At 46.6% G+C, this 21017-nt stretch overlaps 1 protein-coding gene across 3 annotated transcripts in view; it reads left to right on the top strand.

Moving 5' to 3' along the window:
- MGAT5 (alpha-1,6-mannosylglycoprotein 6-beta-N-acetylglucosaminyltransferase) overlaps positions 1-21017 on the top strand; it is a 236132-nt gene that overhangs the window by 197176 nt on the left and 17939 nt on the right. For all 3 annotated transcript variants that reach the window (XM_068245938.1, XM_068245939.1, XM_068245940.1), the window contains exons 12-13: positions 10971-11120; positions 18982-19128. In XM_068245938.1, coding sequence (XP_068102039.1) covers positions 10971-11120; positions 18982-19128 — 297 coding nt within the window. The remainder of the gene's footprint in view (positions 1-10970; positions 11121-18981; positions 19129-21017) is intronic.

The following is a 21017-nucleotide window of genomic DNA, read 5'->3' as shown; positions in this document are numbered from 1 at the left end:
TTCCTACAGTAAAATCGCCAGAAGCCTCCATTATCAAAATGAACCGGCCATAAGTTGCTAGATCGTCCAAGTATCAGGTTACTGAAAATAATGTAGTAGTAATTGATTTATATAGCGCAAGAATCTTCTGTGGCGCTGTACAACAGCATACAGGGTGTAACAATACAAAATGGACAATACAACAGTTAATACAAGATAATCGTGAATTACTGCTGATGCAATGAAGAAATCAACAGCAGATTTTTACACTGGGGTGGGAGGTAGGCACACACATTACACAGCATTGTGTGAAGAGAGCCCTGGCCAAAAGGCCTTACAGTCTAAAGGTATAAGGGATAGGACAGTAGGTAAGGGAAAGGTGTGTATGAGATGGTGGTCAGTGGCTAAAGTGTCCTAGATTGGAGAGTACGGTATGCTTGCCTGAAGAGGTGAGTTTTCAGATTCGCCTAAAAGAGTCAGTTGGTGGCGGATGTGTTGAAGGGGTATCATATCTCCCCTGCAACCATCGTTCACGTTAGGACGTGCTTTCAGACTGCAACACACGTGATCTGTGTTGCTGTGTATTGTACTGCTGATCCCATTTACTACAGAGAACGTCACCCTAAAATGCGTGCATTGGAATGTTCGTGCAGCTCGCATTCCACGTACGAATCGGGAAGATAATGGCCGCGCCTTAAGCTGCTTCTGTCCATATGGTTTGGCCACTGAGCCACCAGGCCTGATTAGGCCTCTGTATTAATTTCCTCCTGAGCTGAGGTCTGAGTGAAAGGGCAGAGCATATGGTGACACTGCTTACAGCGAAGGTGACCTACATCTCCAGGTCAGCTGGGGTGGGGGTGGGATAGCCGTGTAGAATGAGGCTTCCTTTATGCTGACTATATATACGGCTAGAGCTTCAAACCGTGTTAGTCAATACTCCAATATGCCAAAACATTCATATCCCCGGCCTCATATTGTACAAGTTCTTCGTGTTTCCAGAACCGCATTGGACTCATCAAGACGTGGCTTGAGATCCAGGAAATTTGGAGGGCAGATATTAATTCCTCAAGCCAAACCTTGTTTCATTGCTTATTGCCAAGGGAAGTTCTTCCATGAAGCAATGTGCTTTAGGGTGTAAGCAATTAGAGGGTAGTAAGAGGCGGCTCCGCTCCCCAAATATCCCCCTCCTTGCACCCCGTCTTCCCTCTCTAGATGCACAGTGCTGCTTCATTCACCTGCTTTCAGCATTCCAGCAATGAGATCTTGATCCGCCCATCAAGCATCCTGTATCCATGTCTACAGCAGTGCCTCATGTGACCTGTTACGTGCTGTCGGGTCACGTGAGGAGCCTCTGTAGTCGGAGAGGAAGTAGGACTTCACGTGACTGGTGATCCCATTGCTAATTTGCTGAGAGCGGGTGAGTGATGCGGCGCCGGTGCAGCACATACTAGGCATCCTGAGGATCAGATGCTGCGGGCCAGCAGGGAGGAGATGCTATGGGAGGAGGTGCAGCACATACCAGGCATCCTGGGGATCAGATGCTGCGGGCCAGCTGGGAGGAGATGCTATGGGAGGAGGTGCAGCACATACCCGGCATCCTGGGGATCAGATGCTGCTGGCCAGCAGGGAGGAGATGCTATGGGAGGAGGTGCAGCACAGACCCGGCATCCCGGCGATCAGATGCTGCGGGCCAGCAGGGAGGAGGTGCAGCACATACCCAGCATCCTGGGGATCGGAGGCTGCGGGCCAGCAGGGAGGAGATGCTATGGGAGGAGGAGCAGCACATACTTGGCATCCTGGGGATCAGATGCTGCGGGCCAGCAGGGAGGAGATGCTATGGGAGGAGGTGCAGCACATACCCGGCATCCTGGGGATCAGATGCTGCGGGCCAGCAGGGAGGAGATGCTATGGGAGGAGGTGCAGCACATACCCGGCATCCCGGCGATCAGATGCTGCGGGCCAGCAGGGAGGAGATGCTATGGGAGGAGGTGCAGCACATACCCAGCATCCTAGGGATCAGATGCTGTGGGCCAGCAGGGAGGAGATGCTATGGGAGGAGGTGCAGCACATACCCGGCATCCTGGAGATCAGATGCTGTGGGCCAGCAGGGAGGAGATGCTATGGGCGGAGGTGCAGCACATACCCGGCATCCTGGGGATCAGATGCTGCGGGCCAGCAGGGAGAGGAGCTGCTATGGGAGGAGGTGCAGCACATACCCGGCATCCTGGGGATCAGATGCTGCGGGCCAGCAGGGAGGAGATGCTATGGGAGGAGGTGCAGCACATACCCGGCATCCTGGGGATCAGATGCTGCAGGCCAGCAGGGAGGAGATGCTATGGGAGGAGGTGCAGCACATACCCGGCATCCTGGGGATCAGATGCTGCGGGCCAGCAGGGAGGAGATGCTATGGGAGGAGGTGCAGCACATACCCGGCATCCTGGGGATCAGATGCTGCGGGCCAGCAGGGGGGAGATGCTATGGGAGGAGGTGCAGCACGTACCCGGCATCCTGGGGATCAGATGCTGCGGGCCAGCAGGGAGGAGATGCTATGGGAGGAGGTGCAGCACATACCCAGCATCCTAGGGATCAGATACTGCGGGCCAGCAGGGGGTAGATGCTATGGGAGGAGGTGCAGCACATACCCGGCATCCTGGGGATCAGATGCTGCGGGCTAGCAGGGGGGAGATGCTATGGGAGGAGGTGCAGCACATACCCGGCATCCTGGGGATCAGATGCTGCTGGCCAGCAGGGAGGAGATGCTATGGGAGGAGGTGCAGCACAGACCCGGCATCCCGGCGATCAGATGCTGCGGGCCAGCAGGGAGGAGGTGCAGCACATACCCAGCATCCTGGGGATCGGAGGCTGCGGGCCAGCAGGGAGGAGATGCTATGGGAGGAGGAGCAGCACATACTTGGCATCCTAGGGATCAGATGCTGCGGGCCAGCAGGGAGGGGATGCTATGGGAGGAGGTACAGCACAGATCCGGCATCCCGGCGATCAGATGCTGTGGGCCAGCAGGGAGGAGATGCTATGGGAGGAGGTGCAGCACATACCCGGCATCCTGGGGATCAGATGCTGTGGGCCAGCAGGGAGGAGATGCTATGGGAGGAGGTGCAGCACATACCCGGCATCCTGGGGATCAGATGCTGTGGGCCAGCAGGGAGGAGATGCTATGGGAGGAGGTGCAGCACATACCCGGCATCCTGGGGATCAGATGCTGCGGGCCAGCAGGGAGGAGATGCTATGGGAGGAGGTGCAGCACATACCCGGCATCCTGGGGATCAGATGCTGCGGGCCAGCAGGGAGGAGATGCTATGGGAGGAGGTGCAGCACATACCCGGCATCCTAGGGATCAGATGCTGCGGGCCAGCAGGGGGGAGATGCTATGGGAGGAGGTGCAGCACATACCCGGCATCCTGGGGATCAGATGCTGCGGGCCAGCAGGGAGGAGATGCTGTCTTGAAGGAAGTAGAGGGAGGTAAGCGTAGTGCCAGTGCTTGCAATGCACAGCCCGATGTGTTCTTCCTCACCAGTCTGGCTTTGCACGCACATTGGGTGTGGGGAGGAGGTGGTAGGGGGGGGGGGGGGGGGTCGTCGGGTGTCCTTACAATGCAGCAAAAAGTCTAAAACCGGCTGTGCTTATTGATCCATTGTCCAGTTCTGTGCTCCCTTGTTGGCCCTTTCCTTGGTGGACAGGGCTTAATGCTCGACATTAAAGGACACCTGAATTGAGATCGTGAATTGGATCAGCAGGACAGCCAGGGAACTGCTATTAAAGGCACTCTGAGCTGTGTAGTAAAACAGAGAACTGGACTTACCTGGGGGCTTCCTCCAGCCCACTGTAACCCGCGAGGTCCTTGACATCCTCCTGGCCCCCTCAGCGCTCCCGCTATCAGCTCCGGTAATGCGCCAACTTTGGGTAAAGTTGCTCGTGCTCGCCCCTGCTGGGTACCCGTCACGTCGTCACACCAGCCGCTGTAAGAGTCAAGCGCTTGCACGATTCAGTCTTTAGAGAAACACGCTTGCGCAGGACTCTTATGGTGGCCAGTGTGATGACGCCATGGCTATGCAGCGGGGGCGAGCACGCGCGACTTCACCCGAAGTCGGCGCATTACCGGAGCTGCTAGCGGGAGCGCTGAGGGGTCCAGGAGGATGTCTGGGACCTGCGGGCTACAGTGGTCTGGAGAAAGCTCCCCAGGTAAGTCCTGATTTCTATTTGATTACACAGCTCAGGTTCCCTTTAAATATGGAAGCCTCCATCTCTCCTCTCTCTCTCTCTCAGGTCAGTTGTCCTTTTAAGTTTTTGCTACTGAAAAGCTTTATGGAGCTAAAGATTTCATTTTTCAGCACGACCTGGCACCTGCTCACAGTGCCAAAACCACTGGTAAATGGTTTACTGACCATGGTATTACTGTGCTCAATTGGCCTGCCAACTCTCCTGACCTGAACCCCATAGAGAATCTGTGGGATATTGTGCAGAGAAAGTTGGGAGACGCAAGACCCAACACTCTGGATGAGCTTAAGGCCGCTATTGAAGCATCCTGGGCCTCCATAACACCTGAGCAGTGCCACAGGCTGATTGCCTCCATGCCACGCCGCATTGAAGCAGTCATTTCTGCAAAAGGATTCCCGACCAAGTATTGAGTGCATAACTGAACATAATTATTTGAAGGTGACTTTTTTTGTTTTAAAAACACTTTTCTTTTATTGGTCGGATGAAATCTGCTAATTTTTTGAGATAGGAATTTTGGGTTTTCATGAGCTTTATGCCAAAATCATCAATATTAAAACAATAAAAGGCGAGAACTACTTCAGTTGTGTGTAATTAATCTAAAATATATGAAAGTCTAATGTTTATCAGTACATTACAGAAAATAATGAACTTTATCACAATATGCTAATTTTTGAGAAGATCCTGTATATCAGAGAGCTTGAGGCACCTGTGTGACCTGCCTATTGGTTGTCCTTCCTTCAACCACTTTTGGTAGATACCAACCAATGGATATCGGGAACATCCTGCAAGGCGTACAAGAGGAGTTGGCGCAGGATACAGCGGTATATAGCTGATCCTGCTTCTGCACAAGTCCGGGCCGTGTTAAATACTCTTCCCCCTCCAGGCCGCCATGGATGGTGGGGAATGATGTAATTCGGCTTCCAACAATTGCTGGAGGCCGAATTATAGTGTTTTATAAGTAACTTCAGCTCCGTCTTCTGACAGCGCCGAAGTTACTCACTGCTGCGCCCAAGTCTCCTGCGCTGGAATGGAAGTGGTCGCCCCGCAAGACCTGCATACTTCAAGTTATTCAGTGCCAGTGGTCTGGTTATCACAATTCTGCCCTGTCCAAGTCGGTCAACTTGCCAAGAGCCATTGTAACCAGATAATCAATTTTATTCACATCACGGCTCACCCGCTTCAGTGTTGCGGACGATCATTCTGTGTAAGCTTAATATGATGATTTTAACGTAAACGTGAAGTGAGTCCGGACTTGCACATGCGCAGTAGCTATGCATTCATCCTCGGAACTGCTCGGGGGCACAAGCAGTTATCAACTGGCAGGGCTGTAATAACTGGGCAGCACGGAGGACCAGAGAAGGATCTATATTGTCCAGAGCCTACCCTCTACCGATGTAAGTAGCCTGGAACTATTTCTTACTTTAAAGTAAACCTGAAATGTGGAAATAAAGATTTTATACTCACCCAGGGCTTCCTTCAGCCCCATGAGCGCTAGTGCGTCCCTCGCCGTCCTCCCAAGTGCCTCCGTTCCGCCGCAATCAGCCCCGGTAATCTGACTCGGTCACGCCTGACGGCTCCCCTGCGCATGCACCCCCTCCCCCCCCCCTTCCTTGCTAAGTAAAATACAGTAAACTGTTTCCAGGCTCCAGCAGCGTACAGTAAACAGTACCTGGTTCTGTAAAGAAAGAAAGGGGAAAAAAAAAAAACCTCCATGTCAGCCTGAATCTATGTAGGCGCGTTAAGTAAACGTTGGATATTATCTATTTGCCATAAATAGCTCATGAACCTTCGAATTTATATATTTAGATGACACATTTGCAAAAAAAAAACCTCTTTAACGCCTTCTGATTGTATGTTCTAATATTGTCAGTCAAGAGGAGTAAGAGTCTGAAAAGGCTCACTAGCTGAGAGCTTACTGTTTTTCTTTTAAATTAGCCAATAAATCTGTAAAATACAAGCTCTAGTCTGCAGCAATGCTTAGCTTCTAAGATAAGGAATTACACACACACAGTGTTTATCTTCCTCCTGTCTCTTTCCCCTCCTTTAGCTTTGTAGAATTTTCAGACACAGACTAGGGGCTGGAATGAGTTATCTGTGATCTGTCCACGCAGGAGCAGCTTGCTAGGAAGTAAGAATTAAAGCATGCCAGCAAACTAGCCAAGTATATCTGTAGGTAACTTTTCTTCAATAAAAACACCATCATTTGGAGTTCTGTTTGTTTACATTTGGTTCCTATCCTTGCTGAACTAGTTAGCCCTAATTTTATCACCCGAGTTAGGCAAAAAATATCTAAAGCCCGCCCTTCAGACATTGATTTTGATGACCCAATTAGGCCCACCAGCCATCGTGCACCCACCCCAAAGAGATTGAAGCTTGAGCCGCCCCCAGCCTAGGTAAGTAACGTTGTAGAAAGTGGGTGAACTGGCACCGGGCAACCTCCTATTATTCAAATAAATCACCTTAGGTATCAAAAAAAAAAAGTTTTTAAGATCAAAATTGTGAAAACTTTGAAAATACTTTATTGTACAAACTAAACATATTTAAAAAAAAACACCCTCTAAAGGGGCCCATACACCTAATGATTTTCCCGTCCGATATACAGCAGATTCGATCACTGTGATCGAATCTGCTGTGAAATCGTTGCGCAAACGCTGACAGAACGATCGATTTCCATCCAAAATCAATTGTTCCCGTCGATCCGTCCGTGCGGAAGATTTTGCTCGATCGCCGGCGGGTCGGGAGTGCGTCGAAAGCGGCGTTCGAATGCCGACCGACGCTAGCGGCAATACATTACCTGCTCCAGCCAGCGCGTATCCCCGCTGTCACCACTGTCCCTTCTCCGTGCTTGGTTCCTCCAGCTTCACTGAACTTCCTGTCCCGGCAGGAAGTTTAAACAGTAGAGCGCCCTCTACCTACCGTTTAAACTTCCCCGGCAGGAAGTTCAGTGAAGCTGGAGCCGAGCGCAGAGAAGGGACAGCGGAGACCAGGGAACTTGCGTCCGCCGGATCAGGTATGCGGCGGCAGCTCCACAGATTGTGATTGGTTTCACGCTGAAATCGATTCACAATCTGTTTGCAGTAAAGGCAGCCATACAATCCCTCTCTGATCAGATTCGATCAGAGAGGGATCGATCTGTTGGTCGGATCTGATGGCAAATCGACTTGTGTAAAATTAGACAGCCTGTGCTGATCAATCTTGCCTTATGAGAATGCTCAGCTTGTGCATATTGGCTCATCATAGTGTCAGCTCAGGCCATGTCTAAGTTTACCCCAGAGCGAGTGATTTTAGGTGTGCACACTGTTGACTCTCAAGATATGTAAAACAAACGCTCAAAGCATAGTTGGGTAACTTCCTCTTCCTCTAGTGCTTCCTGTCTGCACTCTGTGAATGATTCATTTTTATAGCAATACATTCCTTGGCATTGTCACACCACTTATACACATGCTTGCTTGCTCATGCCCTCTCCTCTCTCTCTCTTCCCCTTTTTTGATTTTCTCCCTTCTCTCTCTTTTTCCTTCTTACAAAGATAACTAACAGGGGCTTTTCAGTAATCTGATCAGGGCTGCGCTCCGCTGCGCCTGCGCTAGTAAGGCCGCGGCTGCGTAGTAAGCAGCTTGTGCACAGACTGCTCAGCCACCACGGCTAAAGCATGGACAGCGGCGGAGGACTAGAGGACAATGTGGGACGCCTCTGTAGGATCTATGGTTTCTGAACCCAAACTTGAAGGACAACTAAAGTGAGAGGGATATTGGAGACTACCATATTTATTTCCTTTAAGCAATACCAGTTGCCTGGCTGTCCTGCTGATCCTCTGCCTCTGATACCTTTAGCCATAGACACGGAACATTGTCAGATTCTGACATTAGCCAACCAGTCCACACCAGACCCCAACGAGGGTGTAAGAATGCACTGCCATGTAGAAAAGATGGTCGGGTTCATCATTTAGTCCATTTGGAAAAAGGGTACTAACTTAGCCTGTCGATCTTATGGTGCATATCAAAAAACAAGAAAAGATACCCATAAGGCAGCACCAAACTGACACATTTTAGAAAAAGTATAACATTTTTTATTTGTACAAAAAAACATACCATAGGATATGTAAAAACAATTAAAATTTACCAAAAAAGGTGAAGGACGGTTCCAATAAAAATAAATTAATACAACAATAAAATATATCAATGATGGGGCCTAGAAAACGGGATCCTCTTAACAATTATTTGGATGAATGGTATAAACCAGGTATTGATATTGGGGAAATATAATCATAAGCAATAGAAGCACAATACATAAATAAAAAAAAGTCAGGCAGACAATATGACCAAACCAACCTAAATAGCAGCAATTGTGACCATGATTATATAATGTGCTGTAGAAAAATACCATAAGGTACTGTGAAACCTAAAGTGAGAAAAAAATGCAGGGGGTAAAAAGAGCTGTAGAACACAGCAATATAGGTGAATGGGTGAGGAATAGCGGTTGTAGAAGAGAGGAACTGCTAAAGAGAATGGAGACATACACCAAGTCAAAGGATGGAGGAACTCTAGTAGCCCAGGGAAGGAAGCCGTCCAGCCAGCCTTAATGCATGACGCGTGCGCGTCCCGCTTAAAGTGAACCTCCGGACTAAAAATCCACTCCGCAGCACTGAAAAGGCTTTGTGTTTCTTTAACCGTTTCACAGCATCAGAACTTTGTTTCTCTTATACAAGCCTCATTTTTAGCTGCACAGAAGAAAACTGCCCGGGCTTTTTTCCCCTGGTGCTGTGCAAAGCATTTCTGATGTTGTTGTTCTCGTTCTGTTGTTTTGGTGCAATTTTTTTTTTTTTTTTACATTTTGAATTTGACATTTGAAGCCTAGCGTGTGCAGCTGGGAGGGGTTATCAGGACACAGGACAGTTGGAACTGTGTGTCTTATGCTCCTTGTCACCTCCTTTCAACCAAAAAGATGGCTGCCCCCATGAAATCACAAACATTTACCTGTTCTTTTAAAACAGGGTGGGTAAGAGATTATATTACCTATCTATTCTAATTAACATAACTAATGTAACTTGATGACAGTATGTTTGTTTAGGCTGAAGTTCCCCTTTAAGTAGAGGCTGAATACCTTATGGTATACATACTCTGCTGCTTCGGCAGTCTGTGGCGGGTGCATTCAGAAGCTGATGTGTGCTACTCTAGAGCAAGGAAGAGGAGCTGTTGAGTGGCCAAAAAGATACACTTGAGGTAGCTCTGTCAGGGTGATCGAATCTATCCCTACTGTAGCGAGAACAAGCCAGTGCCTTTTATTCTCAGTTTAAAGCAAATCTGAAGCGAAAATAAACTTATGAGATAATGAATTGTGTGCGTAGCACAAATAACAATTAGAACATTAGTAGCAAAGAAAAAAGTCTCGTATTGTTTTTCAGTACTGGAAGAGTTCTTATCTATGCAAGAGATTCTCTGAGCTATTTGACCCACTGGGGGTCGAATACTGTCCTGTTTTCTGAAGCATTTTTTGCAGTTGTACAGAGGTGCCAGAAGTGTAAAATCAGGTGAAGACTTTAAAAATACGGGGGGGGGGGGGGGGGTAGTGGTGGACTTGCCTCCCCAATGTAGACACAAGATGCTGTTGATTTTTTTTCAACAAAACAATTTATATACATACTCCAGACAAGTGCAAAGCGTTTCGCGGGCATATCCCACTTCATCAGGCTGTAATGAGGAGTATAGCAACTTTTGTAGTCTAGTAGATAGCTAAGTGCCTCTGTGAGTTTATCTCATAAGTTTATTTTTGCTTCAGTGTCACTTTAAGGGGCACGCAGCGTTAGTGAGGTCGGAGTGCCCCCATCGCTATGCCGGCAGTGAATACAGCCTGCAGAGTCCCGACGTTATCCTGCAGTGTCAGGATGCCACCACAGCCGTTTCCTCTGTGACAATCCAGCAGCTGCTTCCAATAACAGAGGATTTATGACATGTGGAATGATTTTAAATATAAGTTGTAAACGGCTTAAGCCGCTGGAAACCACTTGTACGATTTTCGGCTCGCCTCTGCCAAGCTTTCCGTGACTGTTGTATCAACTGGATCCTGTGGAACGCCCATGCGTGCTTGTCATGTGACCACAGGGAGCTCAACGTTTCACTGTTCAGGTTCATGCCTTATACTCTGACATGTTATGTTGGCACACTCTGCAATCTTAACGTTTTAAAGAGGAACTGTTGTGAAAAGGGGAAAAAAATTCAATCAATACATTGAGACGTTAAAAAGTAGGAGAGATCAAGAAATTATTGATATTCGCCATGTAATTTGTTAATGTTTTTTATGTATTTGATCCACAATCAGTCTACAGGTCATCCTCTTTACTACTGGCAGACAAGAAAAAAACTAGACCGCACCAACTGCCTAATCTGTTAATGTAGGCTCTGCCATAGGTTTGAAGAAAGCCAGTTCTTTGAAAAGAAGAAAAAAAATATATAGTAGTAGCAGTAAAATATTGCACCATGTTAGCGATCAGTACATCCTGATTCAAAACTTCTTGCAAAAAAGTATTGCATACAGTGCTAAACCTTTTATTATTGCCTAGAGTCACTATAATTGGTGTAGGAATACAGTCTTTGTTGTAAACTCCTATAGGACTGGCATGGATGGTCAGCACTATATAAATTCAGGCAATAAATGAGACCATATGTAGACCATAAAAACAGCTCAGCCCTCTGCTGCTACCTACTGTCAAATAAAGAGGTCATTACCTTTCATTTGTTCCTTGTTGTTTTTCTTTGTACAGGATAGGAACACCTACTTGGACATCATCCACACCTACATGGAGGTGCACGGCACTGTCCACGAGAAGGGCACAGTCCATATGCCCAATTATGTGACGAACCACGGGATCCTGAGTGGACGGGACCTGCAGTTCCTCCTGCGGGAAACCAAAGTGAGTAAGCGGCATCCACTTACAAGTCTTACAACAAGTCTCTATGTTCAGGGCAACTGCTTCCACTTTGCTCTAGTTTCCTGTACATCTGCCTTGGCTAATCCACCCCTTGTCAGGTCTTGCAGTGCCGTCTGTGTTCACAATTAGGGGGATTCACTTCCTGTCCTGGTGACACCTAGGGGCCCGCAGTAGCTAGAGCTTCCTGTTTCCCCATTCTGGGGTGCATCCTATAAATAATAAAACACCTCCACTGCCTGCAATTTCTAATGGCTGATTCAAACCACACACTGCTTGGGTGTCGTCCTCTCCATGAACATTTTTTTTTTAACACCCACTCCTTCAACACTACCACAAACCCTATCCAAATCTTCACTGGCTTCTGGAGATGACCTGAACCCAAATGTTGACTCAACCCCACTTTGCTTGTGGAGTGGAATAGGTGTGTTACAGCCACTGGGCTCCCACCATGCCTAGTATTGTGATTGGTGGGATACGACGTATGATAAAGCAGGGGGTGACGTATGATGCAGTGGGAAAGTCATATTGGATTGGTGTGAAATTTAAACCTTGCTCTGCACTCCCAATGTTGGCCAGGTACATGTGCGGTACATGTGCTTCAACTCAGGGTGGCGGACTCCACTGTCTACACCAGGAACGTCCAACTCCAGTCCTGGAGGGCCAAATCCATGCCTGAGTTTAGGATGAACGGAGAAATGTGATCTACTTCATGAACCTCACCTTTCCTGCTTCAGTCCCATCGATTCATTTGAGCCGTGACAAAAATGTGTGAGGACCTCGATCCTTGAGTACCAGAGTTGGACATTCCTGGTCTACACAGTATTGCCAAACAACGGTCGACACTGCTTTTAAGCGTTTCAGGAAGTGAGGTCATTTTACCCCTAAAGTTGTGGACCACTTTGGGCAAGTAGAAAGTAATGGGGGGGCGGTGGTATGTTTGAGTGGCAGACCTCCCCCATCCATCTTTTGATCAGTAAGAACCTCAAAATCAGTCAGAAGTTTGCATAAGATGAGGTCAGTAGATCAACATCCTTAAAGTGTACCTGAGATGAAAGCAATCTCAGGTTCTATACTTACCTGGGGCTTCCATGAGCCCCCTTGAGGCTGCTCAGTTGCTGGCTGTCTCCCTGGGTGGCTCCTGTCACCCACAATACTGCTCGAAAGCATGGCTGTGTCGCGCTTCGTTGCGCATGCCTGGCCAGGAGCGCTCCCCCATCAAGCTCCTGTCCCTGGCAGCGTTCTACACTTGCAGGTACTACTGGGAGGGGCTCCTAGGGAGAGAAAGCATGTCTGGCTGCTCATGCGCAAAAAAACGCTACCCGGTCAGGCTTTCAGGCAGTATTGCAGGTGACAGGAGCCACCCTGGGAGATGGGGCTTAAGGAAGGCCCAGGAAAGTGTAGTACCTGAGATATCTTTCATCTCCAGTTCACTTTAGAGAACCTGAAGTGAGGCATATGGAGGCTGCCATATTTATTTCATGTTAATACCAGTTGCCTGGCAGCCCTAGTTGTCTGCAGTAGTGTCTGAATCACACCTGAAACATGCATGCAGTTAATCTTGCCCGATCTGATAGATATTTTCAGGAACACCTGATCTGCTGTGTGCATGTTCAGGGTTTATGGCTAAAAGTAATGAAAGCAGAGGATCACCAGGACAGCCAGGCAACTGGTAATGCTTAAAAGGAAATAAATATGGCAGCCTCCATAATACCTCTCCTTTCAAATTCCCTTAAAAGAGGAGCTGTCAGCCATACTATCTCAGAAAAAAAAACACATTTAGAAGTAGATAAATACTTGCTCTACTTACATAACATGTATTGCACTGTCCACATTTTGATTTTAGTGATTTCTCTACAGTAAAGAGAAAATCCTTCTTGACATTTCCCATTTTAAGTGTGGCTTTGTGAAGCCAATTCTGATGTCATTTCCTCCCTTAGTCTCCTTTGCCTGATTTCCCTGCCCCTCCCTATAGAAAGTGCATTGTCTCAGCATGAGAAATATTGGCCAATCAGAGAGGAACAGAGGTGTGGGAGGGGAAAACAGGGGGGAAAGAGGCTTCAGCCAATCAGACTGCATTAGTTAAGTCTGAGGGGAAGTAGAGAAGCAAAAAAAGACAACCCAGCATGCCCTGCAACTTCCTTTATGTGTACCAAATTTTGTGTGTACCAAATGAGTCAGGTAAACTGGGGAATGATCATTTATCAACAAGAAAAGTAATAGTGATTTTAACGTTTGGGTTGCCTGGTTAGCATCCTTATTACTTGTTTACCAGATAAAAATAAAGAATTGATTTTATGCCCAACAGTTACACTTTTTAAAGGACATCCGAGGTGAAAATAAACTGAGATAAACAATTGTATCCATTCTCCTTCTCCTAAAAATTACTTTTTAAGCTATCCTACAGTATTATTTTAGATTTAAATCTACTTTTTAAGTTTTTACTGTTTCATGGCCTCTTCTCAATTCATTGGAGTATGCCAGAGCTATAATCAAACATTCATTGGAGACGCATTCATTGCCAGAGCTATAATCTATGAACTATTGGCCCTTTTTCTCTCTTTCCTACTCTCAAGCAATTTTCTGTCAGAAGTGTTTTATGGCTGTAATTCCTTATTAGTGAGCGTTACACTATAGTCTGACCCGGTCCTGACCTGGACAAAAACTGTAACTAGCATACCTGATTTGTAACTCTTTCAGGCAGAGAATGAAAAGGAAAGCAGCATAGTTATTTGTGTGCTTGGCACTGTACATACACATGTCTATCTCATAATGTCACCTCTGATATCCTTTAAGCCCCTTTTCACTCATGTAATGTGTGGTACTCTCCCCCGCCACAGCTCATTGCAGCCTCCATTAGTCTGAGACTAACCACAACAATGGCATTGCGGCTATAACACACGCACGGTGCGACTTTCCGAGGCAGTTGTTACAATCATCCAGCTGACCCCGGACAATCGCAGCGCCATAGTGTGCAGCTGGCCTAAAGCTTTACATTCAGGCTACTTCATTTAGGCTTGTCCCTGTGCAGAGCAGACTAGATACTGAGGACCGCGATCTCCTCCAAGCTGTATGTATTCTAGTGGAGAGCAGCTGCCCTGTAACCAATAACAGCTCTAGTGTGTTCTCAGTATAATGCCGTGCTAATCCCACGTATTTACTCTGCTAATACCTTATAGTGCTACGCAAGCAGACCACAGTGCAGCCGCTTCTGTCTGTGCAGAATAACACTTTCCCTGGAACACTGGAAGATAAACAGCATTGTGTGCTGATAATGCCCTTTATCTCTGCTGCGGCCGGGCTGCATGGCAAAAATAAGTGGGAAAAGGTGCGTTAAAGGGGAACTGCAGTGAAAATAACATAAAGAGGAACCATCACAAAAATCTTAAAATTTAAAACACATACAAATAAGAAGTACATTTCTTTCTGAGTAAAATGAGCCATAAATTACTTTTCTCCTATGTTGCTGTCATTTACAGTAAGTAGCAGAAATCTGACAGAAGTGACAGGTTTTGGACTAGTCCATCTCTCTATAGTGGATTCTCAGCATGGCCTTTTATTCTTTATAAAGACACTCCCTGAAAATGATTAATACAATGATGCTGGTCAGCCTCCCTGCTCACTGCACACTTTTTTGGCAGTTGGACGGAGCAACTTCAGTAAGTGCTTTTAAAAATAAAGAAAACCCTGAGAACCCCCCTAGGAGAAGATGGGCTAGTCAAATCTGTCGGTGATGTCACATTTCTACTACTGGCTGTAAGTGACAGCATTATAGGAGAAAAGTAATTTATGGCTCATTTTACGCTGGAAGAAATGTATTTCTTATTTGTATGTATTTTAAATTTTATGATTTTCGTGAACGTTCCTCTTATTGAATAAAATTGCTTATTTTTTCTACAATATTCATTTATACATTTAGTCAGTGTTTTCCGTTGGTAAAAATCTTTCCTCAACCTGATTTACATTCTGAAGTTTTTCACAGACGGTGACCCTTGAGTCCTGTCAGGTGCAGATCTGTGGATTGTTTATTTCTGAGAATTCGGATGCCAGTAACAATGCCTTGTTTCCCAGAGTGCTCTGGGAAAAGAATTCTGCATAATATACAGCCTAGGCCAGTGATGGTGGGCCTTGTAGAGAGCAAGTGCCCAAACTGCAACTCCAAACCCACCTAATTATTGTAAAGTGCCAACACAGTAATTTTAGGCCTTTTTCACACGGGAGGTTGAACAGTACAGGGAGACAAATGATTCCCCCATGCCCCCTTTTCCTCTCTCTCACACCCCAAAGTATAGGCAACCAGACCCCTTCCCCCTTCACACCTACACCTTTCCAAGTATAGGAGTGTTGTCCATTACTCACCTCTCCAGGAACCACAAGGACACGTGCGACCAGGCTTCCTCCTCCCAGGCATTCTGTTTTATGGGGGAGCTGCACCATCAAGATGCACCATAAAGAATGCTAGGGAGGAGAAAGACGGGGGTCACATGCATCCTCCCTGGTTCCTGGAGAGGTGAGTAATGAACTTCACCCCTCTATGTGCTCTGCATGCACTCATTTCTCCCATCCCTAAATTGGCAAATTTTTATCACTTCCAACTAGTATGACTTCGCCTAATCTGTTGGCCCTTATACTCCAAGAAAATGGTAAAATTGGCCAATCAAAATTGGATGTGTGTAAGAACCCTTAGGATGTATGTGGAGAGGGTTCTCTGTACAGTGTTGTTCATTATAATCAGGGCTGTATCGTCTAGGAGTCGGAGCAATTTTGGGTACCTGGGGTCGGTGGTTTCAATATACTTCAGTATCCGATGAATTTGAAACAAAATCAATAGCCTTTGTAAAAATTAGATGTTGGAGTCGGGGCAATTTTGGATACCTGGAGTCGGGGTCTGAGTCGGTGGTTTCATAAAACAGAGTCGTCGGATGATTTTTTTTTACTTATTCCACAGCCCTGGTAGGTATTAGACTAAGGAGTCGAGGAGTGCAGCAATGTTTGGGTACCTGGAATTGGTGGTTTCATAAACTGAGGAGTCAGAGCTGGGTGATTTTTGTACCGACTCCACAGCATAATACACACATATCTAGAGAGATGTGTATAATCAGTAAATTGTGTAAAGGCCTGTGGATCCTCCTGAGGGTCCACTTGGCATAAAGCTTTTCCTCAACTTGTCCCCGAAGTGTCACTTGACTTTCCCTCTCCTCATTTTTCGGCTCAAGGGTTCACATTTTCCCTTCCTCCGTGCCCCAGACAAGCCCAGCTATTGGATAGCTGCTCGATAACCATGTCCTCTGCCCACTGCAGAGATCGATTACCTGTCCTTCAGCCAATCACAAACAGGCAGGGCATGACTTTATCCTCAATTATCTTCCTTCAGCCCAGCAACATGGATAGATATGATTGTTTATTACCTTTTGAAAAGTGTATTAACTGTTGTACCAGAAAAGAAACATCTGTTGTGCCCTTTTTTAAATGTTACCGTGCTGCCACCTAGTGGCCGTCTCGCTCTTCAGCTGCTCATATCTGGCATAGAATCTTGTTTATCAGAGTGTTGTGTGTGTGCAGAATACTTGTCTTGTGATGTCATTGGCCTGACCCCAGTCATAAATTCATCTAAATTGCATTCAGAGCTGGTTAATCTTCTCCCACAATAATAAGCCACACATGTATGATCTATAAACACCATTCTGTTGCAGTTAAATGCTGTCTGATGTTCAGATTCCTTTAGAAATGGCCATCCCCATTGATCTGAGAGGTTTTGCAGGCCGGACAGAGGTGAATGGTAGCCATACATGTAGAGATGATGGGCAGATTTGACCAAGAGACAGATCTCTCTGATCGAATCTGATTATAGAGAGATCTGTTGGCTGCCCGTACACAGCAGGCTGATTCCCGATCGGTTTCACGACGAAATCGATCTGGAATCACCCTTGTTAAGCCGCATCTGCCGCTGACCTGACTTTGTTTCTCCTAATGTGTCCATCCCTCCTCCCCTCCCGGTGCTTAATGCAGTATACATTACCTGTCCTTGTCCACTGCTGGTTCCTGGCTCCATCTTCCATCCGTACACGTGCCCCACCTTGCCGGGGTAACGTGGGCACGTATGTGATGTCATAAGCGCCCAGGTGTACACTGGCAACCACGTGGGGCGCTTGTATGGGTGGAGCCAGGAACCAGCGGTGGAGTGGTAATGTATACTGCACTGGGCACCGACTATGACCCCCCAACATCTTGCAGCATGTTCCCCAACATGCTCGCTCCGAAATTGGTCGCATCGTCTATCGGGCAAGCATTTGGTGGCTTTGTTTGTCATCCAATTCAATAATTAATCAGATGGTCGATCGGTCGCCAAGTCAATAGATGTATTGGGCCACCTTTAGACATTTTGCAGCAAACACTAAAAGTCCCCTGTGAGAAATGTCCTGTGCTGGAGGATTTCTGGGGTGTTTTTATGCAGTTGGAGGCTGGTCCAGGGCTGGGCGGGTCAAACTCATAACTTCTTATCCTGGCTGACTCCGGCATACAAGTGCGCTCTGTCTGTGGCCCAGCTTGCATACCTTCAGTCATGCCCAGATGGGAAACGGGAACATCTGTTAAAGGGAACTTGAGGTGAAAGCGATATGGAGATAGACCTATTTTATTTTAAAAAAAAATACCAGTTGCCTAGCAGTCCTGCTGATATCCCTTGGCTGCAGTAGTGTCTGAATTACACACCTGAAACCAGCATGGGGTATTCCAGTCACACTTCAGTCAGAAACCTCTGATCTGCATGCTTGTTCAGCTTAAAAGCATTAGTGGATCCAATATAAACTTTTACTCATTGCATAATTTTGTTCCTTTCATATAGTTTATAGGGCATTCCTCAAGCCCAATATGTTTTTCTTGTTTGTTTTTTTGTTTTAATACTCTGATTCCCTATAAACTAAAACCTCTCCCACAGCTTCTCCAGTGCCTAGGCACTCTTAGACCCAGGTCGCAAGGGCTTATGGGAGCTAAGTCTGGGCAGGAGGAGGAGGAGGTTACTAGCCAGAGATTGCAGAGGCAGAAGGGGGGGGGGGGGGAGTAGAGGGGAGTGGAGTTTTCACAGGCTGAGAGATGGAGATGCAGAGCAGCTTGCCTGTGTGGAATAATCACAAACAGAACATGGCATGTATCGCAGGAAGAAATAATCATATACTGTTGCAACTGTTTGCAGCTAGATATGCTGTGTAAACTATCTAAACTTTAGATAAGATCTATAGACAAGTTATTTGTTATAGTTAGTTTTTCATCTCGGATCCATCTAGCGATTTTGCGGCCTGATCGACCATCCGCTTTGATAATTTTATCGAATCGGATGAAAATCTGTGGCACAACAAACACTCCTGACCGGTGATTCGACAGATTTCGGCAACGATGTGTGCTCGGGTCCGCGGAGGTAAAACCAGTTGCCTGGCTATCCTGCTGACCCTTTGCCTCTGATACTTTTAGCCATAGCCCCTGAACAAGCATGCAGCAGATCAGGTGTTTCCGACACTACTGTCAGACCTGACAAGATTAGCTGCATGCTGGTTTCTGGTGTTATTCAGACACTTTTGCAGCCAAATAGATCAGCAGGATGCCAGGCAACTGGTTTTGTTTAAAAGGAAATAAATATAACAGCCTCCATATACTTCCCACTACAGTTGTCTTTTAAAACTTTCACTACTGCTGTTGGAATTAGGCCAATCCAAATCTGCAGCAACTGCATGTGATTGCTAAGACTTCCGTCTGCATACAAATTGCAACAAACTTTGCGACAGGTAAAAGAATTTGAAAGGTCATTGATGTATTGCGGTCTCTCTAATGAAGCTCCTCTGGTCTCTTCCAGCTGTTTGTGGGTCTGGGATTCCCGTACGAGGGGCCGGCACCCCTGGAAGCCATCGCCAACGGATGCGCTTTTCTGAACCCCAAGTTCGATCCACCAAAAAGCAGCAGGAACACCGATTTCTTCAAAGGCAAACCGACCCTACGGGAGGTGAGATATTCAGCAGTAAATAGTGAACTGAAGATCGTCATGGAGACCGGAGCTGCCTGTATTGAGTTCCTGGGAGTGAGTGTAGCAGCATCCCGGGTACAGCAGGAGCAGCATTTCTTGCTAGGGGGGCAGAATTAAGATGAGCTTCTTGTTTAGAGGAAAATTCAACTTTTGTTATGAAAAATTCAACTCATTAACCACTTAATGATAAGCTGACTTATAAAAAAAAAAAGTCCTGCAAGAGCCTCTTAATGGCTCCAGGACGTTTTTATAAGTCCAACAGAACTGCTGCCGCTGTGTGCGTGTGCACTCCCGCCCTCTCACGTGCGGTCTCCCGCGCACGTGAAAATAGTGAAGAAAAAAAAACCCAGCATAGAAAAAATACACCTTTATTTCCAAATACTATATTGTCACCATACTGTGTACTAGGGACATAATTAAAATCTTGTGATAACCAGAACAAATAGGCAGATACAATGTGTGGGTTTTATGCACAGTAGCAGTGTTTATATTGAAACTATAGGGGATGAAATTGGAGAAAGTGTATTTTTTTCATTTTTTCCTTGTTCTTTCCCTTTAAAATGCATAGAAAATAAAGTAATTAATGAAAATGAATATCCACACCAAAGCACCCAATTTGTGGTGAAAAAAAAACAAGATCTAGATCATTTCATTGTGATTAGTAGTGATTAAGTTATTGGCAAATGAAAGGGATGAGCACTGAAAGGTGAAAATCGCTCTTGTCCGTTAGGGTAAAAACCGCTTTGAGGTAAAGTGTTTAATAGAAAACTCCCTAAGCTCATAGTAATCCCATGGGGCCCCTGCAGAGTAGCAGCAGCAGAGCACACTCGCCTCTACACCCCGCGTGTTCCTCCATCAGTCTGTGACCCATCCTCTTCCTCACTGGCGTCGCTGTAGCCGTAATTCCTATTACGGCCTACGGTGGCGCCAGCTGCGCCCAAGTCTCCTGCGCTGTTATTACAGCACTCGCTCCTTGACTTGGTGGCATGTACACACTGTCGAGTCACTGAGAGAGGCGTGACCTAAGATGAAGACAGGAGAACAAACCAGGAGCGTGCTTGTTGGGCAGGTTAGTGCACTCCGCTGCTGCTGCTACTCTGCAGTGACTTCAGAGAATCACTATTAGCGTGGGGAGTAGAAGAAAGGTTGGGTTAGACCTGGCGCTGGCTGCCACTTCTCTGCAGGGGTTGTGGGGATCACTGATAGTTTAGAGGAGACAGCTGGGGAGGGGGGGGGCTGCTACAGACCCTACTGTAAGGTATTATTTGATGCAAGACATTTTTCCCACCACTTTTGAGGAAGGAAAAGTATGTTTTATGGAGTGAAAAAATGTGGTACAAAATACTGTGGCATCACTTTTAGTGTGTAGAGTATAAACTGCACCAATTTAAAGAGAACCAGAGATGAAGTACCCTCATGTATTTTACCTTATAAATGAGTGGGAACATGACAGTAAACACCTAATCTGCTCTTTGCTTCATTGTTCTCTGTTTAATCTGACTGTTATCACCTCTGATAAGAATCCCCGACTGAGCACTCAGTCTAGCTTTGCTACGGAAAGATTATAGCTGAGTCTGTCTTGTGGCTCTGCTATGACTCAGCAATAATCATTCCCGGCAAAGCTAGACTGAATGCTCATTCCGGGATTCTTATCACAGCTGATAACAGATACTTTTAGCAGTGAGGATGAAACAGAGAGCAGGGTAAGTGTTTTCTCTAATGTTCTTACTGATATATATGGTAAAATACACAAGGGTGCTTCGTCTCTGGTTCACTTTAACCATTTACCGCCATCCTAACGTATTAAAACGTCATGCTTACCGCTATTAACAGCAACATGACGTTTTAATACGTCGCGCATTCCCGCC

Source organism: Hyperolius riggenbachi, chromosome 7 (genome assembly GCF_040937935.1).
Source record: "Hyperolius riggenbachi isolate aHypRig1 chromosome 7, aHypRig1.pri, whole genome shotgun sequence".
In the NCBI taxonomy this organism is placed as follows: domain Eukaryota; kingdom Metazoa; phylum Chordata; class Amphibia; order Anura; family Hyperoliidae; genus Hyperolius; species Hyperolius riggenbachi.
This window is presented reverse-complemented; position numbering and strand designations above follow the sequence as displayed.